The sequence below is a fragment of the Pinus tabuliformis genome, chromosome 2_2 (assembly GCF_031772625.1).
Source record: "Pinus tabuliformis cultivar Carrire ecotype Pingquan chromosome 2_2, CPIR1, whole genome shotgun sequence".
In the NCBI taxonomy this organism is placed as follows: domain Eukaryota; kingdom Viridiplantae; phylum Streptophyta; class Pinopsida; order Pinales; family Pinaceae; genus Pinus; species Pinus tabuliformis.
Genome location: NC_142300.1, coordinates 394,299,494 through 394,317,934, shown reverse-complemented (window position 1 = coordinate 394,317,934; position 18,441 = coordinate 394,299,494). Strand labels below are relative to the sequence as shown.

General features: G+C 37.0%; 1 protein-coding gene across 3 annotated transcripts in view; it reads right to left on the bottom strand.

The window, feature by feature from the left end:
• Positions 1–329: 329 nt before the first annotated feature.
• The window catches only part of LOC149192927 (uncharacterized), a 250,441-nt gene continuing 232,329 nt past the window's right edge, over positions 330–18,441 (bottom strand). For 2 of the 3 annotated variants that reach the window (XM_089404741.1, XM_089404742.1), the window contains 6 exons: positions 3,825–3,998; positions 3,534–3,716; positions 1,286–1,399; positions 1,011–1,193; positions 750–794; positions 330–600 (listed from right to left, as the gene is read on the bottom strand). In XM_089404741.1, the coding sequence (XP_089260867.1) occupies positions 466–600; positions 750–794; positions 1,011–1,193; positions 1,286–1,399; positions 3,534–3,716; positions 3,825–3,998 (834 nt within the window). In that variant the 3' untranslated portion in view covers positions 330–465. Of the gene's footprint in view, positions 601–749; positions 795–1,010; positions 1,194–1,285; positions 1,400–3,533; positions 3,717–3,824; positions 3,999–18,441 lie in introns of those variants that run through there. The other variant, XM_089404743.1, reaches the window with a different exon arrangement.

Below are 18,441 nucleotides of genomic sequence, written 5' to 3'. Positions count from 1 at the left end.
TACAAATGTTTTTGCAAATATATTGTTAAGCTATATAAGTGCCTCTTTGGCTATAATACACCATTTGAAATCTCAGCCAACATGCTGTTTTATCAAATGACAATAGTGCAGATGTTACCTCAAATGGCAATTGATCTTTGAGATTGCATGCACTCAAAATTACAATCAACCCTGTACTAAGTTTCATCTAAAGACCAACCGAATGCCAAGCGATCTTCTTTTTTGTACATAATTTATCCAATTACATATGAAAATGAACACCGTCTATCATTGAACCCTTTTCTCTGTACATAATACATATAGCAGTCAAGCCAAATACAAAAATGAGATGCATCATCCATACATCCGCAGACGGGAATGCATCAGGCAGGCATCTGAATTTCATAGCAAATATAGACAAAGGACTTGGCTATACTTTCAATTGCAAAGATAAAATGCAGGTGTACTCCATCAGAAAGCTGTCAGCTAATTCAAGTATCGTCTACAAGTTCTTGAGTTACAGAAACAAGGGATTTTCTTCCCATCGTCCTCATGGTTGAAATGATAATCATACGTAATCTCCTCGCCAGCATTTATATCTCTTACCGCAAAGAAAACTACCTGCAATAAAAATATTCAAATTCCATAACTTCTTCAACAATTTGGTTTGCAAGAGTCTACCACAACGGCAATCATAACTACTATTTTCTTTCTAAGCAGAGATTATTAGAGAAATGTCTCCATCGAACTTAATTGTTCAAAAGACGTACCTTTTTCTGAGTTTTCACAGAGATCACCTTCGCTACACAATTAGGCTGCTTGAAAATAACCACATTATAGCATAAGGATTCAGAACTACTCAAAAGAAGATTATAATGATGACGTATTCCAAAAGTTCATTGTGTGAGGAGAAAAAACAGAGATAAAGTTCTTTGGACAGAAATAAACTCAGAATCCACTTATAAAAAAGTGAAAATGAAAATAAATTGCACAATTATTGTAGTGTAATCATAATGGGATGGGATGCTTACTGAGCATGAATGATTTACAAAGCGAGCAATGCCACCTTTTCGAGTAGCATCAATAATGCTCTCCTTGTCTATTCTAAAGAAGTAGCATGCACCCTCATATTGCATTTTACCTCGTGAGTGATAATTAGCTTCCCGTTTGTCTGCCACACGGAGTCCCACTATCTCACCAACATACTCTACCACCTGCAAAAATATTTTAACAGCGATTATATAGTTGATAGACTATTTGTATCAGTTCTAGTTCTCAGAATGATAAAAAAATTAACAAATCTGACCATTTCACCCTTTGAAACGAACTCGGCAGTATATAACCCAAGTGCATGGATGCCTGATTTGTATACCATCAAACGTTTCCAGCCTTGCTCTTGTTTGAAGCGAAGGTACTCCCTCTAAAAAATTTGAAAAATAATAGTTTAGATGAAATCATGAATGAGAAGACAAAACTGTTTGGCATTCTAATGACATCTATTCTTATAAATGAAATTTCAATTTCATTAAAATGAGGATAAATCGGTTTTGTAGGGCTCAGCAATTTATCAGCAACACTTGCCCGAAATTAGTACTCAGGGTGAAAATATTGTTGGACTTGGAAAACATATAAGTCCATTGACTCACTCGTACTTTTTCTTTAAAAACTCACCTGGTGGTTTTAATCAATTTATAAAACAAGAATTACGGTTCATTTTTCATTCATCTGCTTGCTGGTTGTGATTCCTTCTGCAAAAACCTCATTCCACAGTGTTTGTAGAGGGGAATTCCATCACCAAACACGTTGAAATGGGGCTCCCATTTTAAAATTTAAATATTTTAGTTAATGAAAGTAAATTATAAATAAGGGTCTCAACATCAACTTCAAGAATTTGCACTAAAGTAAAGACAGTTCCAAAAAGGAGGACGAATTATTTTTTCTATTGTCTGGTTTTTTAGCATTCTTGATGAACAATTTAAGTGAGTTCCTAGGCCTGAAACATGACCCTAAACATGCCCTTTCCAAGTGGAAACACACCCAAAGCGTGGACCTGAGTTTGAACTGTGTTTCCAATTTGTGAAACACCCTGCAACACATTTTAGGGTGTTTCTGACTGTTTCCATGCCAGAGATGTTTCCAACTGTTTCAGAACGTGAAAACACATTTTGAAACATTTCAAGCATGGAAACTGAGAGTAGCAATGTTTCTTGAAACCTAGATTTGATGAATCTCCTCTTCTCCATGACAAATCTTCTACACTAGCTTATGAAAAGGTTCAATAGTTTCATTCCTCTTCACCTCAAGCATCTTTGAGCATATATGATGTGACATGTTTGACAAAATCTCTACTTGGACCAATATAACTCCAATGAAGGGCAGTTTACGAATTTATTCTTCCTAGCATATATTGGCAGTTTCTCAAAAGAGGACTTATATCAATAGTTTATCCAAGTTACTTTGATCTCCCCCTCCCAACCTCCTCGTCCTTCACTCCCTGTTACCCATGAAGAGTGGTTAACCCCTAGGAGAAAATATTTCTCCCCTTTGGACAGCCAGCAGCCCTATGATGACCCTCAGATAGCTTTATATCAGAGCTCTCCACCTATGCTCCGGCCGGTGCTCTTTCCCATCTGGCATGCTTCTTGAAGGAAGGTAGGTCATCTATCAAAAGGTACATTAACCATTTCTGTAATCATGTGCTTTCATTTAATGTTTTGGGGCATACTAATATGGATCACAGACCAAGCTGGATGGATGACTGTTCTTGATTGTACCCTTGTTCACATGCTTCACTTAGGAGGTTATCCTTTGCCCCTAGTCCATTGTAACCTCCCATGAAGTCTTTCCTTCAGGAAGGGCACTAATAGGAGGCACTGATTGAAGTAACATGCCCAAGGTAATCCATACTTGTCACCTTCCATGTTTCTCTTACTATCTTTGCTGCGATATTTTCATATTTGAAACTCATGAATGCTATTGTAAAAAAAAATCAACTCACGGCTTTTTCATACAGATGTATTTTCCATATCTGTATCCATGCAACCTTGTTATCTGTGTTTTAATTTCTCATTAAACTCATTTGACCTGACAAGCTAGTAACTGAAGCAACCATATGAAACATTAACTTTTTGAAACATGAAGGAGCCCATGGAGACTCCGGTAATCCATACTTGTCACCTTCCATGTTTCTCTTACTATCATTGCTGTGATATTTTCATATTTGAAACTCATGAATGCTATTCTAAAAGAAAAATCAACTCACGGCCTTTTTATACAGATGTATTTTCCATATCTGTATCCATGCAACCCTGTTATCTGTGTTTTAATTTCTCATTAAACTCATTTGATCTGACAAGCTGGTAACTGAACCAAACCATATGAAACAATAACTTTTTGAAATGTGAAGGAGCCCATGAAGATTCCGATTCTTAAAAGGTAGCTCTGTAAGAAACCTTACCAAATCACCAAACACTTGAGCAGCAATTTATGGAATCATTGTTTAATTGCATAGATTCCAGATAAGCAAGCTAAAAAATAAACAAGATAATACATACTCTGTAATCAGTTTTGTTGTCTACATTTGGAGGCTTGATAAGACCCCTTGTGCATGATTTCCGCTCATTAATGTGAAGCCATACATTTATTTGTTCCTGTGATACAACCTTCGTGCTGTTTGTCTCAGATTTCCTTCGAAGTTCAGCTCTGTATTCTTCCCAGCTTTTACGACCCTTGTAACCCTGTTAAAAAAATTGGAAATGAAATATTATGCACAGTTTATTAGAATTTCTTACAAATAAACATTCATTTCCCATGCCCAGAATGAGAAAGTTCAACACATTCCTCACCTCTGTGCGAGCACAAGTTCCTTTCTCAGTTTCCAACCGAAGGTTCGCAGGCAAGGTATTGCCAGATTGAGCTATCTCAGAATATTTGTTTTCATATTTCCCATGATGCATACATCGACCATAAAATCCTACTCTGTCACCATCATCACCCTCAATCTCACTTTGCAACAAACCCTGCATCATATCAATTCATCAAAATCTGCTATTGTTGTACATGTATTAAAATAAAAGATACAGGGACCAATTTCTTGCATGTGCAAGAAAATTAATAACACTATATGCAAACTTGCACAATTAAAAATGAAAAAGGAAACAAAATGAACACATTTGACTTAATATTTTCACTGAGGAAAACAGGATACCTATTACCCCTCATTTCAGCAAGGGTACCTATAGCCATTTTTCTTTTTGAGCAACACCATTGTAAGCCCAGAGAATGCAAGTCAAAGCCTTGTAGGCTATGTGATGTTATGTATTATGGTATCCTAGGCCTATTATGGTCAGCCATGCCTGGTCCTTTTAGACTCTACTCTTAGGTCCCTTCGTCCGGTATAGAATGGGAGGGATTAGGATGGACATACTTGGACACATGGTTTAGAGAAGCCATTGGTTTTGTAGGGGTGATCACACTATGTAAGGCCAGTCCAACCCATGTCTTGAGTGCACCTATGTCCTATCCACATGGTCATGTGTCAGTCTGTGTGCATTCTCTGGCCTTGGTGCATTATTCATTTTACAGTTCTCAACATGGCAGTCTCACAGTTCACAACATTTCATGTTTCCCAAGGTAGTTCACAGATCCCAATGCATAGGGTCCCAAGGTCAAAAAGTTAGTAAAGGCTCATATTACTCAACATAATGTGTACTTGTCATGCCACCTGCAATTTTTTTTCAAGAAGGGAAGGCATCAAGGAAATATTCCCAATCAAAGGTGGTTGTCCCCTCTTTTGTGGCACGTGGGCTTAGTTGGGCATATTGAGGTCTACACTTGGTGGAATGGGGCATGTCTTACATCAAAATTCATCTAAAAATTATTCCAAGCATAACCCATGTACCCAATTCCTCAAATTGTGCAAGGCGCTGAAGATCTAGCATCTGGCCTCCTAAAGTGAGAGGACGAATCATGCATGTGAGGTCTTTTAGGCCATTTGTAGGGTCAAATCTAGTCATTAGAGCTAATTAAATGATGGAAAAGGTCAATCGCTCAAAAAAGTCAAGTTACCAAGCAAAAAGGTGGAAGAGCATTACAAGTTAAGTAAAATGGACCAAGTTGTCTTCTTCAAGCTAGATGTTTGACCTCTCCAGGTGAATGCTGAGGATTTAAGGGTCAAGTCAAGTGAATGTTGGACCAAAGGTGGGAAAGATCTAGCCTTTCAAGGGTTGAGTGAGCCTCTCACCAAGCAAACCAAGCCTCTCTTCAAGCAAATCAACTCAATGCAAGCCAAGTCGACCCTCCTTCAAGCAAATTTGGTCCTCCTAGAGTAGTTATTTTCATCATGGAAGTTAGTCGACACCCTTCTTTAGGGTTATTTCTCATCAAAAAAAAAAATATTTTTCTTGTAAAGACTGTCTCCACGTTGTGGATGACAACTCGTATCATTAATTTTGGGAGATTGTTTCAAACTAGCAGTTAGAAAGAAAATTATATAAGGCTAATCCCTCATTCCATTTGTGTTGTTGTGAACTTTGAGAACATCATGCCATAATAAGACTATTTTTTGGTGTGAAAAATTGTCTTGTGCGATGATTCTTTTGATCTCTTTCTTCTTAGCCATTGTTAGAAATTGTGCTTCATAATGTTTTTGCATGTTTTCCCAAATCATACAAAGTTATTAGATTAATCCATCAAGGGGCTACATATTCAAGTGGAAGATGAAGGCTAGGTTGTTATCCCTCACTTTCTCTTTGTTGGATTAGGGTTATGAAAGCTTGATTGTTGGAGTAACCCATATTTGGGTTTTCTTCTTCAAAGACAAGATCTCTCCTAATAACATAGTTGATGCATTGGCCAAAGGTATTTTAAGAGGAAATTGCTCCTAGTTGGATTTGGGCACCAATAGATCATCTTATGCTAGAGTGAGAACAATTGGTCTTTCAACTCCAAACTCATTTCTTAGTCCAAAAAACACAAGTGATTTAGAAGGGGTTGTGATCGCAATCCAACATTGGAAGAGGTATTTTGCAAGGCCAAGGTAAGCCTCAACTCACCAACCATATATTTAAAAATCAAAAACTTTTTCAAATTTATGTTTTATAAAGTATAAAAATATAAAAATTCAGAAAATATAAAAAACACACACAATTCACTAGCTTGAGCTTAACTTCTAAAATTTCAGTTAGTTTTATCTTATTCATTTGGCCCAAGAAATGTATAACCATAGTTTTAAAAACCGGTCAATTTGAACCGATATCCAGTCAAATCGGAAGGTTAGCATTGAGCAACCTTCGGCCAATGACCCAATAGAAAAATCCAATTTGAAGACTAGTTAGAACTTGGTACTAGTTAGGTACCAAAGGTTTGGTAGCTAACCAGTACTAGCCAGCCCAAACTGGTTGATTCCTCTCCAAGTTGGGCCGATCAGATCTCACATGTGTGCAGGGAATCTGGGACCCACAATGGTGATTTTTCAAGTGGTTTTGGAGGAAACTAGGGGATGTTTCCCTCCCAAAACAACCCTACCCCCCTTAGCTATAAAACCAAGCCTTCCCCTCCTAAACCCTAAACCCTAAACCTAAACAAAAAACCTATTGAACTTCATATGGGGAAAGTAGAATTTCAGACCCCACTCAAAATTAAGTAGATTTAACAGTTTGCAAGGTTTTAAGGTTGGTAGGATTGCAACATTTTCATTGAATTCTATCAGTTATGAGGGTATGCGATTGGCATTAATCAAGACCATGAATCCCTTTGTCTACCTTGATGTTGGTGATATTATCATTGGTATTGATTGTTGAGATCCTTTTCCATGGCCTTAACAAAAATGTACCCTTCACTGTTGAAAAATCTAGGGCAAGCATAGTTAAGATGATTCTTCGATACATGATAACAATTTGTGAAGTGTTAATGCAATTTTGTCTTAGCTTGATTGTTTACTTCATTATTAGCATGTGTAAGTTAACTTCATCAAACTGCTATCAAACAAAGGAGACAAGAACACAAATGGTTGGCTATTTGGCAAGGCCAAAACCTCTCCCTCTTGGAGAGGAAATCCCATGCGTAAATTCTTCTTATAGAGATTCCATTGACGAATACCAAGACCATGACCCTTGACACACTCTACCTCTCCAAGACCAAGCCATCAATCCTCTTCGTGTCAATGCTGAGATCATTATCTTTGCTGCACCACAGAGATCATCATCATCATGTTCTACAATACCATGATCTTCATCACTGCTACAACACCATGATCTTCATCATTGCTGCAAAATAGATGCCTTTACAATAGTATCACCAAGATTACTTGTTGCACTGAGATCCTCCGAGTCAATGAGATCACTGATGTATATATATGATCATCATCTATAATTACTGTGATTGCAATTAAGTCAGGATCAAGACTATGATCCTTGTCACTGTTCCTCGAAGCATGTTGAGACTACCTTATTCTAGATCTAAATACTGTGATGACACGTATGCCAAGGATCTCTTCATCGAACCCTTATCTCATCATCAAGTCATGGCAAGACTGTAATATATATAGAGGAGATAACGTTTGACATAATATTCATTGATCCGAGAGAATAGATCTATCTTTGTTGTCCAATGACTAGTCTGCTACAGGAGTGCCACTGAGATCAAGACTACTCCTTGTCATACCGAGATTGCCATGCCGAGAATGGATAGGCTTTAGTTATGTTGTTCCTTAACCCATATGAGGAGACAGCTGAACCCTTAGACCTCATCCTCCTTATTGCAGCTCCATGACCTTGAGTGCGGCTCCCTTGACTATGGCTACCTTGATTGTGGCTTCACTTGACTGCGGCTCATCTTTATTGCGTCTCCTTTTCTTGACTGCGGCTTCATGCCTTGACTGCGACTCCTCCTCTATGCGAGTTTTGTCCTCCTCATTTGCGGATACCCCAACAGGGTATTTATAGTGGTTGTGCACATATAATTGAGCCGACATTACCTTATGAACCGACGTGACTTCTTGCTTCAAGCCGACATAACATAATTATATATTTTAAATCATTTATTTGGAGCCGACATGATCATTTCTTTATTGCTTTGCTTGCAGACTTCGGAAGGCTTGTTTTGAGGCATTGATCTTGGTCTTGGAGGGTTGTTAGACAACTTAGAAGACTTGTACATATTTACATGAACTCATGAAGAGTTTCTATATACATGACATGACTCTTTGACATATAAATAAATCCTAAAGACATCAAGAAGAAGTCTTTTACCTAGAGACACTTCTTGCTCATGAAACCCATGTAGCAAGATTATAAAAAATAATTTATTTCCTTTTATTACATCAAATACAAAGATCATGTCATTATGAAGACCAAACCTAGTTACACTTTCTTCAACATTCACTTGAACCAAAATATTAGTTAGGCTTGTCAAGCTTTTTCTACCATATGAGATTAACCCTTCACTCAAATCAAAATCATTGGTTAAGCATGGTAAGCTTTTTCAATTTCTACCATATTATAAGGTTAAGGAATCTACGTCTAAAGATTTTGAGCTAAATGATGTTTATGTAGTTCTTGCTAATGATCCCATTTTTCTAGTGGTGAATTAGTGATGAGTTTGATGAGAGATCAAGTTGATCAGTTATTTGTACTAGATAGTGGCCCAATAGCTTGTAGCATTGTTTTGGGCTCTAAAGGCCATTTAGAGTTGCATTGATCATGTATTTTGTTGTTGATATGGATCATTGGGTGACATTTTAATTTTTGATATATTCACTTACATGGTATATAGATGAGCAAACTTTGCATATTTGTCTCTATTGGTTTGGAATCATGGTTTGAAATCTTAAAAATATTCTTTTAAATAAAAATTGATTAATTTATGTATTTTTTTCAAATTCGTTCATTGAATCTGGTTGCAGTTTGAAGCCTAGTTAGATAGGTGGGCTGGTTCAAAACCCGGTTTTGGTTTTTAAAACTATGGGCATAACGTGCTTGTCTTGTGTAGGAAAGTTGATCCAAAGCAAATTCAAGGGTTTTAAAGGCCACAATACAATTTACAGTAGCATATTTGAATGATAAATGAAACTGTACCTCAAGAATTTGAGCCTGAAAGGTATGCATTTGTAAACTGTTGTTATTCTTTCACTTCTAGGCAATAAGTCATCATTATTTGAAGTGAATTGTCACTTTCCAACTTGCTGGAAATTAAATTTCTGCATTGAAAAAATCTGGGTTTTGACCCCCATAAGTGAGTAACATTTTTTATATTACCATATCTTTCAAATTATTCACTTATTTTTAGTGTTGGGATGTTTATATATATATATATATATATATATATATATATATCCCTATCATTTCTACCCCTGGATCCACTTTAAAAGAGTATCTAAAAATTAACTCCTAGACTCCATCACCCAAGAGGTATTATTAAGCACTGGTCTACTAATCTGCATTGGAGGGTATTTATTGTACGGAATCCTCCCTTCGCTTTGTAAGAGTTGGCCTAAAGAGTGGAGACTCATGCAGAGGTGACAGTGGGCACTTTGTCCTGTGTTATGCATCTTAGTATTTTGTAAGGGCCTCAACAACACTTGCTAATTTGGGTGTTAACAATATCAATGCCCTAAAACATGGGCCTCTTGATGTTCAGAATTAAAATTCAGACAGACATTTCTGTGTAGGTTCAGAGTGAACACGCAAAACATAGTTTTAGATATTTTTGAAAATAAATCGATTTGTAATTCACTTAAGTAAACAAGTGAGTCTTATATATAGCTTTTAAAACTAAAAAGTTGTATATCATACATGCATGCCCAAGGTTACTTGGGAGCGGAAGCGGGGAGCGACATTTTCAAAAGCTCCCGGGTCGGGAGTGAATTTTTATAGAATATATATTTTTATATATTTTGATGCATATATGTCAACAAAAGCTTGTAGAATGATGAATTAGATATAAAAAGCATAAAAACATGGATTAAACCATATAACATCAACCATCTAGAAGTTATAATATTCATCAACCACATCCACAAGTTACAAGTTCTCATTTATATAGCATGTAAGGGTGCACATAACCCAAATAGCATAGAGTGCAATCCATCTCTGAACCAAAAATACATCAACAAATAGATCCTAGATGACCTCTAGCATCCAAAAAAATCATGCTACAACAAATAGCTACATATCATAAAAATCATTGCCTATCTTGATATCTTTGTCACTAATATCACCCTCTAAGCAATTAACATAAGATAGAAAAAATGTAGCATGTAAAGTCAAGATTTTATTTGAGAGATGGGTACATTTTAGCAGGGGCATGATAGAGGAGTTCAACAACCATATGTCACTAGCACCAAGGTACATAAAGACTTGGTGTTATTAATTAAATACGAGTCTCATACCCTTGTACATGACAAAATCCAATGGAAACATTGCAATCCTCCCACTCTTGAAATCCTGAAAACCTGATAAGTCTGCTAGATTTTGAGTGACATCTAAAATTCTACTTTCTCTACATGAAATCCAATGAGGTCGAAGCCACTCTTAAACATCCTAAGTCATTTCATGGTAATGTTAAAAATTCAAGTAAAAGGATGACCTTTTACTTTAATAATTTAACATTACCATGAATTGCATATCAATACTAGGGTCATAGGCTTGAATATTAGGCTTCCCTACTCAAAAACTCTTGTTTCTTTGAAAAAAAATTGCGTTTGGAACACCTTTATAGCAAAAATTTTGTGAAAAAATTAGGGTGAGCATTTTTTTTTGCAGGAGCGCGCTCCCCAAATTCGCTCTCACTCGAAGCGCGCTTCGGAAGTGATTCTGGGGGGGCGCTCCCCCGCAACCATGTGCATGCCTTAGACTAGCAGTAAAATCCAAAATACATTAGGGTTTTTGACTCAGCTAAAGATATAAAGACAAGTCAAGATAAATGTTTACACACACACCTGAGCAGTTAAGTACGCTGGCAGAAAGAGAGAACAGGCAGCGAGGAAAGAAACGTCATGTTGACCACTCTATGTCAACTACCCTATAGCAGTACACCCCTTTTTTCGCAAAAGGGATCTATCATGTTCGAGTGTTCTCATCATTCAGATTCATCATTATCATCTATATGTACACTAGAAGTTTTCTAAACCCATTCTGCATTTTGTAATGTAAATGATCCTAGTAAGACAAATGTATGTAACAACCTAGATAAATTTATTTTTCTGGTGATGATTTCTATCCTAGGAGGTTTTCAGTCTCACAAATTCATGTGTGTTTCTAAACACGGATGATCGGTAGAGTTTTTCCCTCCAGCCTCACCCCAAAGCTAGGGTGGATTTTGTCGTCAAGATTTTAAATGAGTCCTAGTGTTATTTATCGAGTCTTTGTAAAAGTGATTTGGGAATAACTCTAACTATTTGGTTAGATTATTTTATTAAAAGTCACTTAGTCTACTAAATCATATTTTGTGTCGCAAAAATGGGTAATTATTGAGGGTCTATAACGAACGGGTGTTCCCCCTTCATGGATTAAAAATGTAATATTTCATGTAAAAAATATTTAGTACATGGTCCCTCATAGTTAGACACCATGGCTAAATATTATAGGGTTAGAAAACTTAATAATCCCTCATGAGTCAATTAATTAAAATTTTTGGCTAAAATAAATTAAAATGCTAAAGCCATAAATTTAATTAATTTAAGTCCTAGGAAAAATTAAATTCTCCAACATTTAAAATTCGTGGGTTTTAAAGTTTTTAATTTTTGGAGGTCCCCAGCCAAGGGAATATTGAAAATTTCAAGATATTTTGAACCCTTGGGCCATAGTAATTAAGTCAAAGTCAACATTTTGCGGCAATTAACTCAAAATAATCATTTTTGAGTTAATTAAAAGGAAATTCGAATTTTCTCAAAAAGTAACTTTATGTCAACAATGATGATTAAAAGATCATTTGATCTTCATCGACAGTTGAAATTGCTTGAAGGGGAACAGGGCAACTAGTCGTTGGAGAATTTTTCTATAAATGAGAGGCCTCTCTCCATTATTTTGATCCGATTTCTGAATCGTGTACTTGCTCTAAGAAAACTCTTGTAAACTTTTTCTGGTTAATAAAACGCAAAGACTTTGGGGTTTCAGACCGTGGTGTTCCTCTTTCAGATTTATGTGGTAATATTGTTCTTAATACTTTGCTACTTTTATTTGCATTTGTTGGTTAATAGCCTTTGAGGATTGATCTGTGCACAGGTATCTTGCACAGATTTCTGGGTTTTTAAAATATCATTTTGATTTGATAGAAGTAGTTGTTGAAGAATCTAGGGCAATTAGGTTTAGTATGATTCTTCTTGACTTGATAACAATTTGTGAAGTCTTTTTACAATTTGTCTTGTTAGCTTAATCTTCTTGTTCTTCTTATTAATGCATGTGTGTGTGCTTCATCAAACTACTACCAAAACATAAGAACAAGAACACAAGATGTTGGCTCTCTGCCAGGGCCAAAACCTCTCTTCTCTTGAGAGGAAAACCCTTCGGTAAGTTTTCTCTTATTGAAGCTTCTTATTGATCAATGCCAAACCCTAGACCCTTGACTAGAATATCCTCCAAGCACAAGTCAAGTCCTTCCTCCTCTCTGCACTTGGTTTCCCTGGCACTTTGTCTTCCTCCTTCCAGCACTTCGTTCCTCGGCACTTCATCCTCCTTCTCTTCTGGCACTTTGTTCTTCCTTCAGCTGTTGATGTACCTTATTGCACTTACTCTAGAAGAGGCACTTGCTATGAGTCTTCGTCCTCCTTCTCTTCTGGCACTTTGTTCTTCCTTCAGCTGTTGATGTACCTTATTGCACTTACTCTAGAAGAGGCACTTGTTATGAGTCCCTTCCCTTGTGATGATCCCTACCTTCTCCTTGACCAAATGAGCTCTTCCTTGAGGTGTAGATGCAAACTTGGTAGGACTGTTCTGCAGCCCTAATTCTTGCACGTGTGGGAGGTTTGCTTGATGTAATATGGTTCCTCTCTCCTTCGCTTGAGGACCCTCCTTCTTCGCTTGGATAGGAGGCCTTGTAGGCCTAGATTCAAGCCCAAACAATGAGATATGCTTGACTGTAAGTTGTTGTTGTCATAACCGCAAGCAGTCCTCTTTTTCCTTCGCACGTGTGACTAGTATTGGCCCTAGAACAGTCCCAAAACCTTAGTTGTCCCTTCTATCTTCTTCCCTGCACTTGGAGGCTCCTTCATCTTTCGCTCGCCTTTTCTCAACTCCTTTTCTTCGTTCATTTTAGAGGCAGATGAATGGGACATTGGAGCAGTGGACAACCTCTCTATATAGAGGATTTTCACTCCTTTAGGCCGACTTGTATGCCAACTTGAAGACTATTGGCCAACTTGTCTTCTTTGCTTCAATTTGCTTCATTTAAAGGTGCCATTACTAGGAAGAGGCTTGACTTTGCTTGGAGGTGTATTCTTTGACTCTCATGCATAAATATACATGGTGTAACATTCCCTTAAGGTCTTCAACATAATTCTTTTGACTCTTTGACTCACCTATAGCACTTTAACATGTGCTAGACCTACTTCAATGAGCAAGAAACTCATTGACATATATTATAAAAATAATATTTCTTTTCTTGAATAAATACAAATATCAAAAGTACATTTATGAAGACTAAACCTAGTTACATTTCCTTCAACACTCCCTCTTAACTAGGGAGGTATTCATACAACATTACAAGGTGTTTGGCTATTATCAATCTTGAAGAATTCACATAAGAGAAACTGGATTGACAATCCATTTGTTATAGCATCATAGTAACCAACATTGTATCCACAGCAAGGCCTTGATTGACATCTCTATCTCTCAATAGATTAAAGCACAATGTTGGTGAGACTAATGACTTATAGACACCATAGTCATTGTCTCTCAAGGTACATACCCACCCGGGTGTTCACTGAGTATGACCTTCTAGGACTATTCTTATCTTGGGTTCCCAACCCTCAAAGAATATCGATCCTCTTGCCTACTCTTGTCTTGGATGCCCTGCACATCCTCAAAGAGTATCGGATGTCAGATGTTACCCAATCCTCGCATTATTTCTTCAAGTGAAGACAAGAATGTTGTGTCTACCTCTTCCTCTTAATTGAGGAAGTCATGCCCAAGTATCCTCGAACAAGGTACTTGTCCAAATTCCTTCGTAATTAGGAACTTGTTATAACTCCCTCTTAGCTAGGGACTTTTCCATTCATTAGTAACTTCTTCTTCGTGGGTCCTTCAGCTGCTTGATCTTCTTCTTCGATGTCATGAAGTCTTGGTTTGAACTTCCTTTTGGTAGGGCACCATCCATCAATCACTTTCCTTCCTGGTTTGTCATGTCAATGCTTCCTTTGTGGAAAGCGGTCTTCTTGTCATATATGAGGATCTCTTGTTATCTGGCTACTCCTTTGTCATCTTCTCCATGCTTTGGAATACTCTTCTCATGAATGCTTCGTTGAACTTGCTTGTCCCCATGCTTCGGTCGAGTAGCCCTTCATGACTTCATCATGTTATTGCTTCAACATTAAGCTTTGTTGGATGGCTTCTTCATCATGACATCTTTGTAGAGTAGAATCAGTGATCTGCACCTTTTGTATCTCCAAGGCCTTCATAGGTGTCAAGGGTCTTTTCTTCCTTTGTCAGAGTTGTCCTCCCTTCTTTCGGGAGATATCTTCAATGGAACTTTATCAGATAGTGATTCTTGTGACCATGGTGTTTTTCACATGCTTAATCTCTTTCTTTATTTGCTTCTTCTTGGATAGATTGGTCAACTACCTTCTACTTCTTGAGGGAGCACTTTCTTCATTGCTAGTTTCTAGGACTAGTCAGCAATCTTATACTCCTTATGTGAGTATTTCCTTTTGTTGACCTTCATTGCATTGTAGTACATGCCTTCAAGTATGTTATTGGTGAAAGAGATTATTTCATACTTGATCATGTTATAAAACTATTCCCCCGACTCAATAATGTACATATGATAACATGACTAAACTTTGATGAGGGAGCACTTCTTCATTGCTAGTTTCTAGGACTAGTCAGCAATCTTATACTCCTTGTGTGAGTATTTCCTTTTGTTGACCTTCATTGCATTGTAGTCTAAGTCACAGGGTTCGGTGAACCTGAAGCTTCAGGTTCGAAATTTGCCGAACCTGTAAAAAAATTTGAGGTTCGTTCAGGTTCAGCGAACCTAAACGTCGAACCTCAAGCCAAATTCGAACCTCATCGAACTCCATCGAACCTATCGAACCTAATCGAACTTAATCGGAACTTGAACGAATTTTTGAGGTTCGATGGTTTTCTGGATGGTTTTCTGGACGGTTTTAGAAGAAAAACAGTGGGTCGCATACCGCTTTTTAGCAGTTCTTCCAAGTTCCCGCCAAATAATTCTTTATAAACAATCGCGGGCTATCGTTTTGGCACACACTGTCGGGTTGATTGTTGAGCGTTTGTTTGTAGTGAGTTTGCAGACGTTTGGGCACGCGTGATGCAGTGTGAGCTCGGCAGAGGCTTGCCGCTTGGGGCTTTGAGCAGTGGCACAACGCTACACGCACCGCGGCACCGGTGTGCACGCAGCACCCGAAGTATTTATCAGATTTTGTATGCTCTCGAGTCTCGCTCAATGCGTTTTCTGGTCAGCACATGCTGGGATATTCATATAGCTTAGAATTTTAGTAGTATTAAATTTCTTGTTACTGTATATTTTCACTTTTTTTCCTTTTTTTGTTCTTATCAGACATTTGCTTGCAGAGATATCAAGTTTCACGTCCAATTTCACTCTCGTGCAAGCTGCAACTAGTGTTGGCATTTCTTCTACATTGGGGTAATTATTCACAAAAATTCCCTTCCCCAGGAGTCAGGACTTGTTATTCATGCTTATAATACTTCGAAGTTTATGCCAGACTTTAGAGTTAAGCCCCTAAAACTTCAAGGTTAATTATCTTTTATTTTTTTCTCATCTTGCCACTGCAATTTATTTTCAGTTTATAAAATGTTTATCCATGGGTTTTTATTTCCTATTATAGTATCAGCCTATCAGGGAATGCTCTTCGGAAACTTGTATTACGTTAATGGGATTGTCCCATTAACTTCTCTTTTGTTTAGTTTTTCATTCTAATATTCCTCCATTAATTTTATTCACTCAGGGTTATAGTCTTTAACCTTAATGGTTGGACTACTTTTTATCATCCCTATCAGGCTATCACAATATCTAAGCCATTATTATTTTATGATTATGTTCTTCCCAGTATTTTATGATAACCCTGGTTAGAGCTTAAGGGCAGGAAGGAGATTTCATAGTCTCAGAAACTATTCCAGGACACCATAAGATAGGTGTATCACACTGTTATTATTAATATTATTAATTTACATTCACATGCACACAGCATATAGAGGGAGGGGAAAGCTGAGACAGCATACATATTTTGTTAGTAGAGAGGCCACTATCTCCATGGACTCCCCAGTGGTCTTTCAAATTCTTCCAGGAATACTTTTTTGCAGCGTTTTAGCATTGCAAAAAAGTTGAGATTGTTAGCTTCAAGAATTTGATGTTCATCTTTGTGTCTGCATTGTCAAATTCAAGGCTAAGATAGATAGATCATAGATGTATGACTGCAGACATGCCACATTCAGCCCCACTTTCTGGACTTGCAAGAATTGCATAGTAATCCACAGTGGAAATTTAGTCATTGCAAGCTTAATTTGCAAAACTTGGTATTTATTGTATTTTGCTGGGAAACTAAGAGATATTTATATTAACGTGGTCCATATACAGCAAAAAGTAAATATCTACAAACTCTGTTGGGATTCTCAGAATAAGGGTTCTGTCCAGATCTCCCATCAGTATCCTCAGGGTTCCTCGATAAACTGAACCATACGACTTTTAAATGATAAATACTAATAGAACAGATAAGCAGTGAATTTCATCTAATAACTAGACTTTCATTGTCTTGCACAAAAAAATGCCCAGAAGAATGGGTTACGGACTACACCAATAGAATGGATTATAGTAATTATACCATACACTGGATGTAAATTGATGGATTATAATTTATAATTTATACCAAGTACTAGATTCCTGAAATATGTCAGCTGATAGTGGAGATCGAGGGACACATATTATGCAGGGAGGGTTCACCATCAGGGCTATTTTGTCCTTCTCCTCTTTGATAATGAGTGGCCTGTGGTAGAGTTCTCCAAGGACCATGTACTTTAACCAGTTTTTGATGGTTTGTTAGTTCTCTTCTTTTTCTTTGTTGGCACATTCCAGCTTTTCCAATTTTCTTCACAATTATTCAACTTTGTCCAGAATCTCCAGTGAATCCACATTCCTATTCTAGCAAAACATGGCAGTTCTGGTTTGACCTAAGTTTTTTATTTTAAAGCAATGTGGTTGGACTCAAAATTCCATGATTGCACCATAGAGCCAATTATCAATTATCTGTTGATGGTCTGCCAGAGTTCTCAATACTTGGTTACTGCACTTTCTTTCAGAGATTAACCTTATAATGAAGAGTATACACTTGACTGAAAAATATGACAGTTTACAGATAATCCAACATCAAATGCTTAAAAAGTCTTGTTGATAGAAGTTATAAACTTGACTTGGATGCATGGCACTGACTATAATGGCCTCTTGAATGGTATACATTTTAGACATCTCAATCCATCTCTGCAAAACATTCAATTAAATGTAGGTGACTCACATAACTATTGCTGATTCACAATATGGTTACCTTGAAAAAGAGTTCTGACTATTACAAAACCCAGTGCTGTAATTTAACAATCAATGGTCATAGCCTTATTAGGCAAACTCCCCCCCAATTCTTGTACTCATGGCAGCAATTCAGCCTTACATGCCACTTTATTTCATTTGTTTGGGCTGCTTTGACTTTTTAATGGAAATTCAATAAAGCTTGCTACCAATTTATTTCTCCTCAAATTCATTAAATACACATGTTATAGGCACAATAGGAAGTGATAATTACTGTTATTTAAATTTGAAATAATTGAAGAAATTGGAAAACTGAAATTTGAACAAGTTATGCATGATTTGAATGCTCATCAAAATATCAAGTTTTATTTGTATTTGAAAATTGAATTTCACTATTTTATCATTTATTTAAATTCGAATTTTAATATGCCATTGCCAACAAAAATGCAGACATATTTGTCATGGCACCTCCAAAGTCAACGGCAGAAGGATGGAAATATGTGGAGAAATTGGACGGGCCTCATGGGAGGCATTTGAAATGCAAGTTATGTAATAATGAATTTTTTGGATCTTTAACTAGAGTCATGGACCACTTACTTTCTGTCACTAATGGCAAAGGAGGTGGCGTTGAAGGTTGCAAGAATGTGTCTGCAGAGCTCAAGGAGACACTTCAGAAAGATTATGACAATATACAAAAGGCTAAGAAAGTGAATGAAAACAAAAGACAACGTGTTCAAACAGAAATTGCAATGA